Below are 16,172 nucleotides of genomic sequence, written 5' to 3'. Positions count from 1 at the left end.
TTATAAATATGAAGCAGCTCAGTTTCAGAAGTAGTTACAACTGATAATTGATATACATGTACCTTTTCTTTAAAGGCCATTTGGAAGTATTTAAATTCAGTCTGAAAATGACTACATGTACAAACTAAAAAAAACTATTCATATTTTAGTGCCGTGAAGGCTAATAAGAAATACATTTTTGAGACCAGGTAGGAAGTGAAATTATGTAAAAGTTCCTGGACCTGCCGTTGTCCCATTCCAGTCCAGTAACAATCTTATTTGCCGTTGTAAAGTTAGTAGTTAAATTTGAAAATTTTCCTGTCGGGTCATCTACATCTTTCAACACATTCGACTGCAGATGTTTAATGACATCAGGGAACCAAATGGATAATCCGTAGTACCTGCAAAGACAAAGAAATGTGAGTTTGTAAAGGTGCCGACATCCTAGCGGCCATGACCATCTCCCTGTCATTTTCAGAGAGGTAGTGGTTTCTGGAGAAGCACTGCTGATTAGGACCCGCCCCCTGCAGCGTTATGAACCATCAAACAGTAATCTCACTGGCCCCTCCTCATCACAAGTCTGCAAAAATCATGCTAGAGGGATGGCCTGGGTTTCCCTGGAGAACCCCAGGTCTGTAATTCCTGAACCCTTCCTTTGGGAAGAAACATACATAAGAACCCCATCGTACACCAGCACATGGCATCCTGGCCCTGATGTTTTTCTCATCCCTCTAGGCTGCACTGAGGAACCCCATCTCCTAGTCTGGAGCTACAAACTCCTGGGGTCCCCAGACTATGAGGGCCCTTAAAGAATGACCTCTTTATTAATGGACAATCTTTCTTGGTTCCTACACTACTATGGTACTGCTAGCCTGGGGGCAGAGTCCACGCTCAAAGAAGTTCAAGGCTGGGAAAAAGGCCATTTAAGTTATTCATTGGAAAAGCCAGGTTACTGCCCACTTTCTGCCTCTTGCCTCTAGTGTGTTATTCTAACAGCTTACAGCTCAGTCATACTGCTGTGACCTTCATAAGAGCAGCCACTAACCACATGCGGCTAATGAGCTGTTAAATGTGGCCAGTCTGAATGAGATGTGCCATGAGTATGGAACCACAGATCTGAATATTCATGGAAAAAAATGTAAAATTAAGTTGCTAATCATTTCATATTGATTAAATGTCAGAATGATAATATTTTGGACAAAATGAGTGAAATAAAATGTTATTAAAATTTGTTTCACCTGTTTCCTTTTGCTTTTCTTTTTCTTTAAATGTGGCTGCCAGAACATTTAAAATGACACACGTGGCTGACATTGTATTTTTACTGGACAATGCTGCTCTAAACTGGTGGTTCCCACCCAAGGCTCAGTTCCCTGGGCCAGCATCAACATCACCCGAGAACTTGTTAGAAATGCAGACTCTCAGGCCTCATCCAGACCTGCTGAATCAGAAACTGTGGGATGGAGTCCTTTCTGTAACTCTTCTGATGCACACTCAAGTTTGAGAAGCACTGCTCTAGCTTATCCCTAGTTACACTGAGCTACACAGGGAAAGAAGTGGTCACGAGCAGAACTTTTGCAGGTAGACATGCTAGGTTTGAATCCTGGCCTTGCCACTTAACCAGCTGTGTGATCTTGGGCAAGTTATAAAAGCCTCAGTGATCCCTCCATCTCTAATATCGGACTGATGATAGCACCCACCTTCCTGGGCAGTTGCTTGGATTAAATGGAATGCCAAGTACCTAGCACATAGTGAGTGCTCAAAAGACAAAGATTTTTTTAAAAAATAAATTTATTTATTTTATTTATTTATTTTTGGCTGTGTTGGGTCTTTGTTGCTGCGCGGGCTGTCTCTAGTTGAGTCGAGCAGGGGCTACTCTTCGTTGTGGTGCGTGTGCTTCTCATTGCAGTGGTTTCTCTTGTTGCAGAGCATGGGCTCTAAGTGTGCGGGCTCAGTAGTTGTGGCGTGTGGGCGCAGTAGTTGTGGCGCACGGGCTCTAGAGCGCAGGCTCAGTAGTTGTGGCACACGGGCTTAGTTGCTCCGCGGCATGTGGGATCTTCCTGGACCAGGGCTCGAACCTGTGTCCCCTGCATTGGCAGACGGATTCTTAACCACTGCACCACGAGGGAAGCCCCATAGTAGGCATTTAATACTCGTTAATTTTCAGCCCTCTCTTCCTTCATAAGATCAATGGTTTTTTTAGAACCTGAGTGGGAGTTACTTTACATGTTCTAAGTCAACCCTGTCAATTTAGAAATAAGGAACTAAAACTTGGTAGTGTCCTCAAGTCACACAGCAGAACAACCCCTACCTTCCTGGTCTCTCCCTTTACTACAACTCACAGCACTGGGAAACGCTGGTCATCTGCGATCACTCACTGGTTTTCATTTAGGGATGTTAAGACATGGAACTTGCAGCATAAATATTGGGCTCTACCAGAGCCTATTGACCTGAAAGTATAGGGTATTATCTACCTGCTTTTAAAAAACAATAAATTAGGCAAAAATTGAGTTGTACACACATATTCTAAAGTGAGTACGTCAACTATTTGCAACTAAAATTCTGAAATGTTCTCCCTACCTCCTCTTTTCTTAGAACACATATATGGTGGCTTTATTTATTGAGCACTTATTATGTGCCAGGGCCATATATACATGAGCAAAACAGTTTAAAATCCCTGTTCTCACAGAGCTTCCAGAGGAGGAAGACAGAGCTTTCTTTATTCTTTAAAGAATGGAAAAGCTTTTTGTCTATTAGAAGATGATAGAAGGCATGATGGGGAATAATAAAGCTGAGAAGGGGACCGGGAGTACTGAGGGGCTGCGGTTTTTAAAAAGGTGCTTCAGGAGGTATCATTGAGAAGGTGACACACCAGGAAAGACTCAAAGGAGGAGAGGAAATGAGACAGGCCATGTCTGGGGGCAGGACTAAGGCCCGAGATGGAACATGTTCAAGAAAGTTCTGACACATTTGAGGAAGAGCAAAGAGGCCGGTGGGCTGGGGCTGCGCCAGTGAGGAGAGGAGGGTGGAGAAATCATGGGGGCAAACCATTCACGGGCTTATCGAACTTTCCAGACACTGTTGGTTTTGCCACCCCCACTTTATGACAGCATAAATTAAATGACTGGGTAATAAAAACTGTAATTGCCAGCAAATGGAAAATGAAAAAAAAAATTCTTTCGTAGATGTTAACATCATCACACAGTATAAGAAAAAAAGCAGTGTGGTTGGGAGTTACAGTGTGGAAATTTAAAGATTTCACTCACCAAGAATTTAGGTATCACTTACCCAAAGGACAGCGTGAACCAAACAATCGTAAGCTTTATGGTATTGTCCCTGACTGGGTAGGTGAAACAGCTCATAAAAGTCAACCAAATCTGTGAAACATTAGAGAGTTAGTTTTCTTAGGCAGTTACCTAGTCAACCGCATTTCCCAACCCCCTCCAACAAATTATAAAAAATGTTGAGTTTTCTTTGGGTTGGATTCATCTGAACTTACAGTGTAAAAGCTAAAGGCTATAGGAAACCAAATTTTTGGTTTCTGGAATTTTTATTTATCAGCTTCCAATGGACAAAGTAACTCAAGACATCAGTGTACCCCATCACTGCCAGGACTCCTTGCCTAATACCTTCCCTCCCCAAAGAGGGAATGTCTTGGTAACCCCACTAATCCCAAGGGGATCCTATTACCTGGACCTACTCTAGGAATCGGGTGTCCTGGGAAGAAGGGGGAAGAACCCCATTCATGGGACACATTCAGTCAATCCTGTTTCTGACTAACCTCAAGTACCAAGTTGGCCAGCAAGTCAGGATGGGCTTGTTACTTACTCCATGCAGTTCTGTGCGGATCCGAACAAAACACCTCCTGTACCATGTTCCTGTGTCACTCTCGATTTCGATCAGCTCATCTATTTGTCTTGGGGTTTTGATTCGGTTTACCTGTAAGGAGCAACAGAGGGCAAAGTGTTGAGTTCTCTTCTCTGAAGTTGGCGGAGTTTCGGCTTACAATTTGTATTTAAAGGAGTGAAAGCTGACTCCAACAAAAAGGAAGCAGGTATTTGATACACAAGCAGGTATCCATACATATATGAGACCACTGGTGTAAGTACACAGACTCAAAAGAACTGCATAAAGAATGAATGGGGAAAAAAAAGAACAAATGGGAGGGAATACCATGAGAAAGAGGGGGAAGAGTAAGTAGTAATGGAATAATATGAAAACAAAATACCCTTCTCTGAATCACTAGTAAAAAGGCACACATTAGGGGGTTGGGGAGGGATGGATTGGGATTTGGGGATTAGTAGAAGCAAACTGTTATATAGAGAATGGATAAACAACAAGCTCCTACTGTATAGCACAGGGAACTATATTCAATATCCTGTGATAAACTGTAATGGAAAAGAATGTGAAAAAGAATGAATATACATGTATAACTGAATCACTTTGCTGTACCATAGAAATGAACACAAGATTGTAAATCAACTGTACTTCAATAAAATAATTTTTTTTTTAAAAAGGCATACATTAGCAGATTAAACATCCAGATAGATTCACTTCTGGATTAAGAATTACTTTGCTTAGACTAAAATAACTGAAAACACTTTTCTTTGGAATCTACCTATTTGATGAATTTGGCCCCTAAACATAGTTCTTAAAGCTTTCCCATCAAACTTCCATTCACAGCATCCCTGTGACCCTTGCTTCCTTCTCCCACAGCCCCTGACAATGCCTGGTCAGCAAGTACCCGCAGGTGACCATGAGGTGAGGTCCAGTGAATGAGCTTCAATTACAAGCCTCAACACGGACTCTTCAAGGTTAGAAGGGCAAGAAATGATGGAGGATCAGCCTGAAGCTGTATCCATGACTTAAACTAGCCTCCTTTTGCTAAGGAAAAGAACGAAGAGTCAGGAGAAGCAATGCTTCCAACACAGAGAATGAAGCCTGAAAAGAGAGAGAGAGAGAGAGAAAAAAAAAAAGCATGGTCCCTTTGTGGACCTGTCCCATCTAACCCTGTTAGTCAACATCTACCTGCTTTTGATACAGCTGAGAGAGGACACAGGAATGTGCACACATTACCCCTGCCAGGGATAACTCCTGAACAGACCTTTCTGGAGAGTCTGCCAACATCCAAAGGAGCACTTCTATCATGAGACTCCAGGTGCCAAGACTGGCTTTTGACAGGGGTAATTTGGGGACCCTCGGTATCTTTCAAATTACACCAGGTGGGCAGTAGCCTCTTCATGGCTATGTAAACAAAGATGTCCATATTTAATGACAATAATGTCTGAGTTAATGTCTGGGATTCCAAACAGAGTCAGCTCCAAATCATCCATGTAGGCATTATTTTGAGATATTCCAGAATTTCCTTTTTTAAATCACAGGGGTATTCTTCTTCTTCTTTTTTTTTGTATTGAATGAAAGATTCATTAAATTCTATAGTGCTTTACAATTTTCAAAAGTTTCACACAAGTGATTTCATATAATCCTATAATAACCCCTTTCTTTCTCCTACCCCTATACTGCCCCTCCTCCTTTAACTCTCCCCACTGGTAACCACAAGTTTGTTCTCTGTAGCTGTGAGTCTGTTTCTGTTTTGTTATACTCATTAGCCTGTTGTATTTTTTAGATTCCACATATAAGTGATATCATACAGTATTTGTCTTTCTCTGACTTATTTCACTTAGCATAAGGCCCTCCAAGTCCATCCATGTTGCTGCAAATGGCAAAATTTCATTCTTTTTTATGGCTGAGTAATATTCCATTAGATATACATACCACATCTTCTTCATCCATTCATTTGTTGATGGACACTTAGGTTTCTTCCATACCTTGGCAATTGTAAATAATGCGGCTATAAACACTGGGGTGTATGTATCTTTTCAAATTAGTGTGTTTGTTTGTTTTTTTTGATATATACCCAGTAGTGGAATTGCTGGATCATATGGTAGTTCTATTTTTAATTTTTTGAGGTAACTCCATACTGTTTTCTACATAGGCTACACCAATTTACATTCCTACCAGCAGTGTACGAGGGTTCCCTTTTCTCCACATCCTCGCCAACATTTGTTATTTGTATTCTTTTTGATGATAGCCATTCTGACTTGAGATATTACTTTTGGGAGGCTTCTTCTCCACTCATCAATGTTTGTGCATTCTTTCATTGGCACCCATGGGGAGCCAGGCCTGGCACTAGACCCTGGAGGTGCAAACATAAAACACCACACCGTCCAAGCAATTACTATACAAATTAGAAAGTACTCTAATGGAAATCTATATCATATGGGAGAGACATATTGTACAGAACACCCAAGTTGACCTGAGAGTGAGAGAAAAGCCTTCATGAACTGTGGAATTTGAGTTGGAGCTTATGGAAAAGTATGTCATTTGCCATGTGTGTCAACTACTTGAAGGGCATTCCAAGTGGGAGGAATATCATGTGCAAATGTCCAGAGGTGTGAGAGAAAAGAGTGTATTGGAAACTACATAGCAGTTGCTATTCCTGAAGAACAGTGCAAGGACAGAGGGCAGTGAGTAAGGAGGGCTGAACCAAATCAGTGGCAGGAAGGGTAGAAAGGTAAGAGACAACAGTGAGAGATATTTAGGATGGCAGATAATAGGACACAGTTATTTCTTGGACATACTGGAGATAAAGGAAAGAAAGAAACAGGATAGTTTTCAAGGTTCTGGTTTGGGTGGTGCTGGTGGTACTTGCTGATAGAATTTTGGACAAGGAAGAGGTTTGGAAACTCTTAAGGTGAGAAGTTCAGATTTAGAAATTCAGAATTTGAAGGGCCTATGGTACATAGGAGTATGGCCACAAAGCCCTTCAGCATGCACGTCTGGAGCTCAGGAGATTTGTCAATTAGGAGAGAGAGATCTAGGAAGTAGCTGAGATAAGCTAAGGAGGGTGTGTAGGGTTAAAAGGGAAGTTAGCTGCAAATAAAGCCCTGAAAAACAATATTTAAAGTAGGCACATAGGAAGAAAAGCTTAAAAAGGAGAGAAGGAAGGCATGTGAATTCACTGTATTGTATCAATAGATATAACAAGGAAAAAGACAAATGTGTCATGGTGGAATCATGTAATGACTTTGAAAGTTACATATAAATGACTTCGAGATTACCCATTCTTTTAGAGTGTTCCCACCTTTTTCCCACTTAACCTTTATACAGTAATATTAACATGGATGACCATGAGTGAACTTGGTAACTCGGACCTTCTGGAAGAAAAAGCAGGTTAGCAGGGCAACGAGGCCCTACAGAGACACCTTCTCAGAAGTCTTGCATAAAGGGTTTATCCTCATCTAGCTGAGAAGGGTTAGGGACACTGAGTATCTAAATAACATCTCAAGATTCTTCTTGCCTTATGATCCTTTAATTTAAAAATATTCTTGGGGCTTCCCTGGTGACACAGTGGTTAAGAATCCGCCTGCTAATGCAGGGGACATGGGTTCGAGCCCTGGTCCGGGAAGATCCCACATGCTGCAGAGCAACTAAGCCCGTGAGCCACAACTACTGAGCCTGCGCTCTAGGGCCCACAAACCACAACTACTGAAGCCTGCATGCCTAGAGCCCGTGCTCCGCAACAAAAGAAGCCACCGCAATGAGAAGCCCACACACCACAACAAAGAGTACCCCCCTCACCACAACTAGAGAAAGCCCATGCACAGCAACAAAGACCCAATGCAGCCAAAAAAATAAATCAATAAAATAAATCTATTTTAAATAAATAAATAAATAAATTTATTTAAAAAAAATTTCTTGGACTTCCCTTGTGGTCCAATGGTTAAGACTCCACACTTCCACTGCAGGGTGTGCGGGTTTGATCCCTGGTCAGGGAACTAAGATCCCACATGCCGTGGGATTCGGCCAAAAAAAAAAAAAAAAATTCTTCCTTTATTGTTAATCTACTCAAAAGAAGGGCCTACTCAAAGGCTCCAGGGCCTCAGTGGAGGACATCCATTATTGATCTTCATTTCTCCATTACACTGCAGAAAAAATTTTTATTAATTGAGAATCCGTGATAATTTGAACAGAGGCTAGACTGAAGTCTATCTTCACACTCTGAAAAATCCATTTCCTATTAAAAAATGAAATGAATAAATAAGATTTCAGGGGACTGTTTAATCAGGAACTATTTTACTTATTTTAAGAACTATAATTGATATTATTTATAAGACACTGAAGATCTTGCTTATATCCCCTTTAACCCTATTTTAGACAAAACATTTTTTGTCTATGCTGCATATATCAAAGGATTTAAAAACCACTGTTCTTTTTTATTTTGGTGGAGGTGCTGGGGAAAAAAAAAACATTGTTCTTTCCAAAAAACTCCATGCATCCAATTTTCATTAGTTTAGACTAGTTTTCCAGTTGAGAATAAATTTTGTAACTAGAGGATGGAAGAACATTCCATGCAGAGGGAACAGCACATACAACAGCAGCGCGGCAGGCATAGGTAAAATGGCAAGTATGAAAGACAAGCGGCTGGTGCAGTGAGAGAACAATTTACAACCAGGCCTTTTCGGAAAAGGTTTCTCGACCTCTGGTGTGGAAGATTCACTGAGAAGCAGTACTCACCGTGAAGACTTTCTCAGGCTGACCCCGTGCTCTCATGTTTGTGTCATGAATTAACTTCAGAATCATCCAGGCTTCATCATGTTTTCCAACCTAAGAAATATGAGTAGACAGTGAAGGGCCAGGAGGTGAAACACACATACTCCCTGATTTTCCAATAACCATGTGGTACTGTCAGATCCAATTGGGTGTAACAGTGCAAATGCATTTAGGTTCGTCCCACTGGAACACACAGGCTACTTGGATATCCTTGAGTGCATTAGCAGCTCAACTAGACATAGCACCTTTGGATAGTAAGGTTCATTTATAAAACAAGAAGCCACATTCTCTTCGTTGAGGGAAATGACTTGCTTGAGGAGGAACATTAGTGCTTTCTGGCCACGAGGCAGCTTTTTCCCATGTTGGTTGTCGAAAGCACGACCCCATGAAACCAAACCCTCCGTGGTTCCATAGTAGGAAGGAAAATGTACCACCGAAGAGGCAAACGTACTTTCCTAGAATTAGAAGGGACTCGTTCCACTGTATGCGGTTTCTTTGAGTATTTGTAATGATGAGCGTTACCTCCAACAAGAACCGTGGGCTTTCAGGCATGAACGTCAGGGCGACCACTGAGGAGACACAGGGGAGGGCGCAGACGATGATGAACACACGCCAACTATGAAACTCATAGGCGGACCCCATGTTGAAGCTCCAACCTGGAAAAGGAAGACAGGAGGGGTGAGGAGAGCCCTCTCCAGACTGCCTGCTGGGACAGCGAGGTCCCCACGTCACTGTGAGTGTCCATACCTCAAATTGATTCATAGTCAAATCTTACCAGCCCCAGAAGAATGAGCTGATATGGGCATTAGCCACAGGGACCAGTTCAGCTTGAAGACGGCCAGCAGCCATGCTGGGAAGAAAAATGCTTGGAATCAAAGGGGTCTGCACCTACGGATGCGGTGTGTTTCTGAACAACCAAACTCCAAAGGCCAAGGGAAATGAATTTGGGACAGTGCTTTTTCCAACAGACCCCTGGGCTGGATATCTTCTGTCTGCTCCTGCAGATCACCCTGCACTCTTGTCTCTGCTGTGTGCCAGGAAATGGCCCTCTATGGACCATACCAACTGGCCCCCTTGCCCACCAGCTTCCAGTTGCGTTTGAATAAAGGAAGCTCTGGCAGGAGAACAGAGGGTGGCAGCAGGATATTTATTCCCCTTGCTTCCCCCTTCTCCCCTCCTCCTGGCTGTGCGGAGGTTTGACAGTGGGTGTGCTCATCCCCTGGAAGCTTCTCGTGAAACCACAGCTCTTGTCAGGTTCTGGCAATCCCTATCTCTCCTTGCCTTCTGAGACATAAGTGGGTACAGGATGCCCTTCTGCTACTAGCTCCGAGGTACTTTATTATTCTGTACTGGTTTCTCTTAACTATTCTCATGTAGCTCTTTTCAGCAACCCCTTCTGAGGGTGTCACTGGTTTCCTGCCAGCATGCTGACCAGTGCAATGATTAAGAACTGGCATTTGCCAACCCTTCCACACGCACATGCCATACACTAGATCAAGAGAATTTTAAATTTCTAAACAGTTTTTTATTATAATATAATGAAAACAAGCAAATGGGATACCAATGGAAATCTCTTAAGAACTAAAAGAAAACTAAAAGAATATTTGAATGAATGTAAAATGGTTGAAAGCAAAATTCCACCATGACTCTAAAGGAGAAAGAATGAAGCATATCAAATCTAATTGAAAACAGAGAAGAGATTTATGGAAGCATAGATTAATTATGTGAGGCAAAATTCTAATTTTTGCAATGCTTGGTATTTAGAAGGCTGCTGTGAGCAAAAGTCAGATAGTCTACATTCCATCCCTGGGAGAGTAGTATAATTATTCATTGTTTGCACAGGAACCAAGTGAGATTCTGGAGGTGACATGAGTTCCTCAAGGCAACGCAGCTGAAGTTATGCACCAGAATCTTTTCCACTGGGATTTGAGGCAGAATCTTATACCACACATGTCCGCATGTCTATGCTTACTCAAACACAGACTTTGTTGATAAATCATATAAACACCTACATCATATAAACATGTTACATCAATCTTAGATTCATAAGCATTTTCTGGGAATTTAATACCTGAGGACTATGTGGACTGCTAAATTAACTACAACATAAACTTTAGGAGGGGATGTCTACTCTCAATGTTTTATGTAGCAGAAGTTCCAACGTCTCAAATATCCAAAACACAGAGGAAATCATATGATGGAACTAAGAAAACATAACTTGTTCACTTCACATTTGATCTAAGAGCTTCATATAAAGGAATTCTTTTTTTTTTTTTTTTTTTTTTTTTTTGTGGTACGCGGGCCTCTCACTGTCGTGGCCTCTCCCGTTGCGGAGCACAGGCTCCGGACGCGCAGGCTCAGTGGCCATGGCTCACGGGCCCAGTCGCTCCGCGGCATGTGGGATCTTCCCGGACCGGGGCACGAACTCGTGTCCCCTGCATCGGCAGGCGGATTCTCAACCACTGCGCCACCAGGGAAGCCCAGGAATTCTTTTTTAAAAGTGCTGGAGCCGACAAACTGATCCCTACCTATGTATCTGAGCTCATCTACTGCTGGTAGCCTCCTTCACTGGGTCCATCCCACCGACCTGCTTCAAGTTCTCTGAATACACAAAGCTTAATTCCATTTTAGGGGCTTTGCCTTATTTCCTAGGAAGCCCAGCCATGCATTGAAAGGATGGTGGTTGTATGTCAGCCAGCCTTTCTATGAGGTTTTTTTTTTTTTTTTTTTTTTTTTTTTTTGCGGTACGCGGGCCTCTCACTTTTGTGGCCTCTCCCGTTGCGGAGCACAGGCTCAGCGGCCATGGCTCACGGGCCCAGCTGCTCCGCGGCATATGGGATCTTCCCCGACCGGGGCACGAACCCACCTCCCCTGCATCGGCAGGCGGACTCTCAACCACTGCGCCACCAGGGAAGCCCTATGAGTTTTGAAGTGAGGATTTTTCAGTATTTCTTGTCCTCAAAGGAGTCCCCTCGGGGTCTTTGCGTTTGACGTCTTCCCTGCCTGGACTGCTCTGCCTGAGTATTTGCATACATGCATGCCTCCTTTATACTTTCCAGGTCTCAGTTTAAGGTCATCTCTTCAGAGAGGCCCAAACACCCAATCCCACTCTTATCATCAAGACCTGCTTTATTGTCTCCACAGCACTTACTGCTATCTAAAGCTGTGAATTCATTGATTTGTTTACTTTTTTTTTTTTTTTTTTTTTTTTTTTTTTGTGGTACGCGGGCCTCTCACTGTTGTGGCCTCTCCCATCGCGGAGCGCAGGCTCCGGACGCGCAGGCCCAGCGGCCATGGCTCACGGGCCCAGCCGCTCCGCGGCATGTGGGATCCTCCCGGACCGGGGCACGAACCCGCACCCCCTGCATCGGCAGGCGGACTCCCAACCACTGCGCCACCAGGGAAGCCCTACTTTTTTTTTTTTGATTTGTTTACTTTTTTACTGTCTATCCCTTTCCACACCATGAAAGCAGGAATTCTGCTTTTGTTACTCATCAATATAACCCCAGTGCCTATAGCAAATCCTGGTCTATAGGAAGTGTTCTTTAAATGTTTGTTAAATGCACACGTGCACACACACACACACGCGCACACACACAGGCATACCCTTTTGCGTTTACATGTGTACATGAACATGTACAGAATCGCTGCAGGCTACTTTTGGTTTGACATTTTTTCTGAATCCACACTAAACAGCAAAACAACTTTGATTTACTTTTTCAAATTAAATTTGCAATTTGTATACAGCAAAATTTTTTATTACTTTTTACGTTACATTGTTCTATGATTTTGATAAATATACAGAGTCATGTAACCACCATCATAATCAGGATACAGACTGTCCCATCACCCCGAAACATTCCTTCCTGCTGCCCCTTCGGAGTCAACCCCTCCTCTATGCCTAACCCCTGGCGATCACTGGTCTGTTCTCTGTCCCTATAGTTTTGCCTTCTCCACAATGTCTTATAAATGGATTTATATTGTACGCAGCTTTGAAAATCTGGCTTCTCACACTTCGCATAATGCATTCATGCAGACTGCTGCACATTTTAATAGTTTGCTCCTTTTCATTGCTGAGTAGCATTTCATTGTGTGGCTATTTCATTTGTTTGCCCACTCATCAGCTGAAGGACAGCTGGAATTCATTTTTCGGGGATTATAAATAACGCTGTTATAAACACTTCAGACAGGTTTTTGTGTATCCCAAAGTTTTCCCTTTCTCTTGGGTAAATACCTAGGACTGGGTAAATTGAGTCATTTAATAAGTATATGTTTAGCTTTATAAGAAACTGCAAACAATTTTCCACAGTGGCTGTGCCATTTTGCCCCCCTACCACTAGTATATGAGAGTCCCAGCTTCTTCACACACTTCCCACCACCTTTTTGTCAGTTCTTTTTTTTTTTTTGGTTAAATTTTGGCCTTCTATAGGTGTGTAGTGGTATCTCACCATGGTTTTAATTTGTACTTCCCTAACGCCTAGTGATACCTTAATTTACTTTCTGTTCATTCATTCATACTTTTATTGAGTGCCTCTCTGTGCCAGTCACAGTGCTGAGATGTAGAGGCTAACACTTATTTCCCGCCCTCAAGGAGTTAAAGTACAGAAGAAGAGGCAGATGTGTTAACAGACATGATAAATAGTATGACTCATGCTAGAACAGGTTCTAAAGGAAGTGTAGAGGGAGTACAGAAGGGTTGGAGGTACCTAACCCAAGGAGTCTTCTCTTAAGAGCCCTTGATAAATTTCTTGTCTGATTCTGGCCCATGAAAACAAAGAGAGCAAATTCGTAAATTTCTAACATCCAAGTTTGAGATACACTTCAAATCAGTACTAAAGAAGCAGAAGAGACCAGCCCGGACTGACTGTGCCATGCCCGGTCCCCAACTCTCTCCTACTATATTACAGCTATTTGACTTGAAGAGAGAAAGGAGAGCCCTAGAAGTAGGAGGGAGTCCTAGAAAAGGAGCTCAACCCTACTCCCCTTTTACGATATGCCCTGGGATGGGAGGGGTGTTACGGAGAGAGACTGACGGATGATATCCTGTGGCCTGAATGAGGGGTAGACACAGTGAGGGTCTTAAGAAATGACCCTGCAGATGCTTTTTAAAACTAAAATACCATTACCTAGATTAAAAATGAATGATAAGAATGACAGAGTGAAACAATGACTGCCATAACTACTCAGCGGGCGGTGAATTCTCAGGACCCCTCCTCCCCAGCTCCATTTCAAGATGAGTTACATTTGCATTTGAGAGTGACACAAAGCCCAAACCACAAACGTCAGGAAGTGGGGAGACATGAGCATGGAGTGAAGGACTAGAATGTGATACAAGCCACATGCAACTGGAAAAGCGGTTGCTGCTTTAGGATATTCACCCGCACTTAGTAAAATGGATTCTCTTCTTCATGTTGGCACCACGCCTTTTTTGTCTTTAAAAAAAAAAAAAAGATTCTTGCATAGACAGTGGTTCTAATTGTCCTTTGGACTTTGTTTAAAATACCCATTAAAATATCATACTCAGGGATTTATCTAAACATAATGTACATTCCAGGCAAGGAAGGACCTCAATTAGGGTATTACAGAAAGCGGTGACTGTGCAGCGCTAATCAGCGTGGCACTAATAAGAGTGTTACGTGTCTTGCATGATAATCAAGGCCATTTACCAGGCTCAAGCTGATGTGCTCTGAATGCAGAAACCAGATGCCTCCCCAGCTGCCTGAGTGTCTGAAATCTTTCAAGGTGCCAAGGCAGAAGTGTGGGACGCACGGAGAAGAATGCTGGCTTTCATATTCTTTTCTGGGCTCTGTCCCTGAAGTACTGGTGAATTGGCACCTACTCTATTGATCTATATTTGATTGCTAGTTATGTGATATTTTCAATGACCCGGTTCTTTGGTAAGAAGGCATATTTTAGGTACAAGACACAAATGTCCTAAAACATTAGTATTATTAATTAATATTAATAAAAAATAAATACTATAGGTGAGATCAGTTTTCAATAGCTAAAACATAAATCACCTATATTTATGTGTCAATGGTCTTCACTCACAAGGCACACAGGCAACTAAAATTCTCTTTGGAAAAGTGGCTCCAAATACATTTTCTCAAGTGGCCAACAAGCTTAGGAAGGGAACAATGATCAGATGAATTTCTGCTTTTATTCCTATAGAAATAAAATGTCATCCCCTCAACCTGTCACTGGTTTAAAATACAAATACTATCTAATCCGCATGAAACATTAATCCTCAGCTAGAAACTCAGGTTGTCACACATCTAGTATTATCTGTGGCTTCATAAGATTCAACCAGGTGCAGCTGGACAGTCCTTGTGGCCGGTATCAGCAGACATTTTTCACCTTCTTCTCATTTGTTAGAAAAAGGGGGGGGAAGCAAGGGTGAAGAGAATAGTATAACCATTGGCAAAAAAGTGAGGTAGATTCTTCTGAGGAAACTGTCCAAGTTACATGCCCAGCGAGAAAAAAATACTCTTTTCAAACCAATGTAAATAGTAGTGCTTTCATTTTTATATACACATAAACTATATCATTATATCTAGAAAACAAGTGGGAGGAAAAGATACTCAACTATTTTACATGGTTATTCAAGGTAGGGGGTGGGAGCTATTAGGGGCCTTTCACTTTGGCATTATTTAATTTTTGAGTTTTGTATCACCTTGTATTACTTTTTACTCAGAGGGGGAAAAAAACCTTTTCAAAGAGTTGCAAACCTTTGATTTTTCTGAAATGTAAGGTCTGATGGGGAAAGAGAGGAGATAAGGAAACTGTGACAGTATTTAGCATCCATACAATTTTCAGAACTAAACTAACGTTGTTGTTAATTCTGACTCTGACGAATCTAAACATTGACACTACAGGGCTCATTTATTGAAAGCAGTGAGGAAGTGCCTCGGTGTCTCTGGGTGGGAAAGAAAATGATATTCACAAATCTTTCATCTTTAAACCTGTATCTCTAGTCATAGTCTGATTTTGGATTCTCAGACCAAGGCCAGTTGAATCTTGAGCGGTAATGGCACAAGCGCTATTGCCAGCAGTGATACACAAAGAAATCACACACACAGAGTTCGTGGGGATCTGTCTGCAGCACAAAATCATGCATTCAAGAAGTGAGAGCCAATTCAACTGGAATTACACACCCCAGGGAGAGAGTGCAACTAACTGTCGTAGGCATTTGTCTCTAAGAGCAGGCCTAGGCAGCAAGCTGACCTTTCTTGCTGATTTCTCTATTTCTGTTTCCAAGCTCTGGTCCTACCATTTGGAATGCACAGAGCCAGCAGTCCACAGCAGGAGGAAGTCACATTATGCTTCTGGTTCCTGATTCTGACTTGTGATCCTAACCACACTTTTGAAGAAGCATACTGCCTGGTGGCTTTTGAAACGTAGAAATTTATGGGCTTATTTTTCAGGGTATATCTGCTGTGAGTGCTCCAAATATGAAAAGAAAGAATGATAGGACCTTTCCAGAAAGAGTTACTGGTAAAAGCATGTAAGACTCATTCAAGCATGGTGCTTCCCAAGCTTCACTGACAGAAATGAGTCCAGGGGTTTGAAAAAAGCTGACAGCA

At 42.2% G+C, this 16,172-nt stretch overlaps 1 protein-coding gene across 1 annotated transcript in view; it reads right to left on the bottom strand.

Annotated features, from left to right (window-relative positions):
* The window catches only part of SV2C (synaptic vesicle glycoprotein 2C), a 243,747-nt gene that overhangs the window by 27,179 nt on the left and 200,396 nt on the right, over positions 1-16,172 (bottom strand). The window contains exons 5-9 of the mRNA XM_059061385.2: positions 9,112-9,245; positions 8,554-8,643; positions 3,805-3,915; positions 3,265-3,353; positions 222-380 (exon numbers count right to left, since the gene is read on the bottom strand). Coding sequence (XP_058917368.1) covers positions 222-380; positions 3,265-3,353; positions 3,805-3,915; positions 8,554-8,643; positions 9,112-9,245 — 583 coding nt within the window. The remainder of the gene's footprint in view (positions 1-221; positions 381-3,264; positions 3,354-3,804; positions 3,916-8,553; positions 8,644-9,111; positions 9,246-16,172) is intronic.

Source organism: Kogia breviceps, chromosome 4 (assembly GCF_026419965.1).
Source record: "Kogia breviceps isolate mKogBre1 chromosome 4, mKogBre1 haplotype 1, whole genome shotgun sequence".
Classification (NCBI taxonomy): Eukaryota; Metazoa; Chordata; class Mammalia; order Artiodactyla; family Physeteridae; genus Kogia; species Kogia breviceps.
Note: the sequence above shows the minus strand (reverse complement) of the source record. Positions and strands in the feature narration are given on the sequence as shown.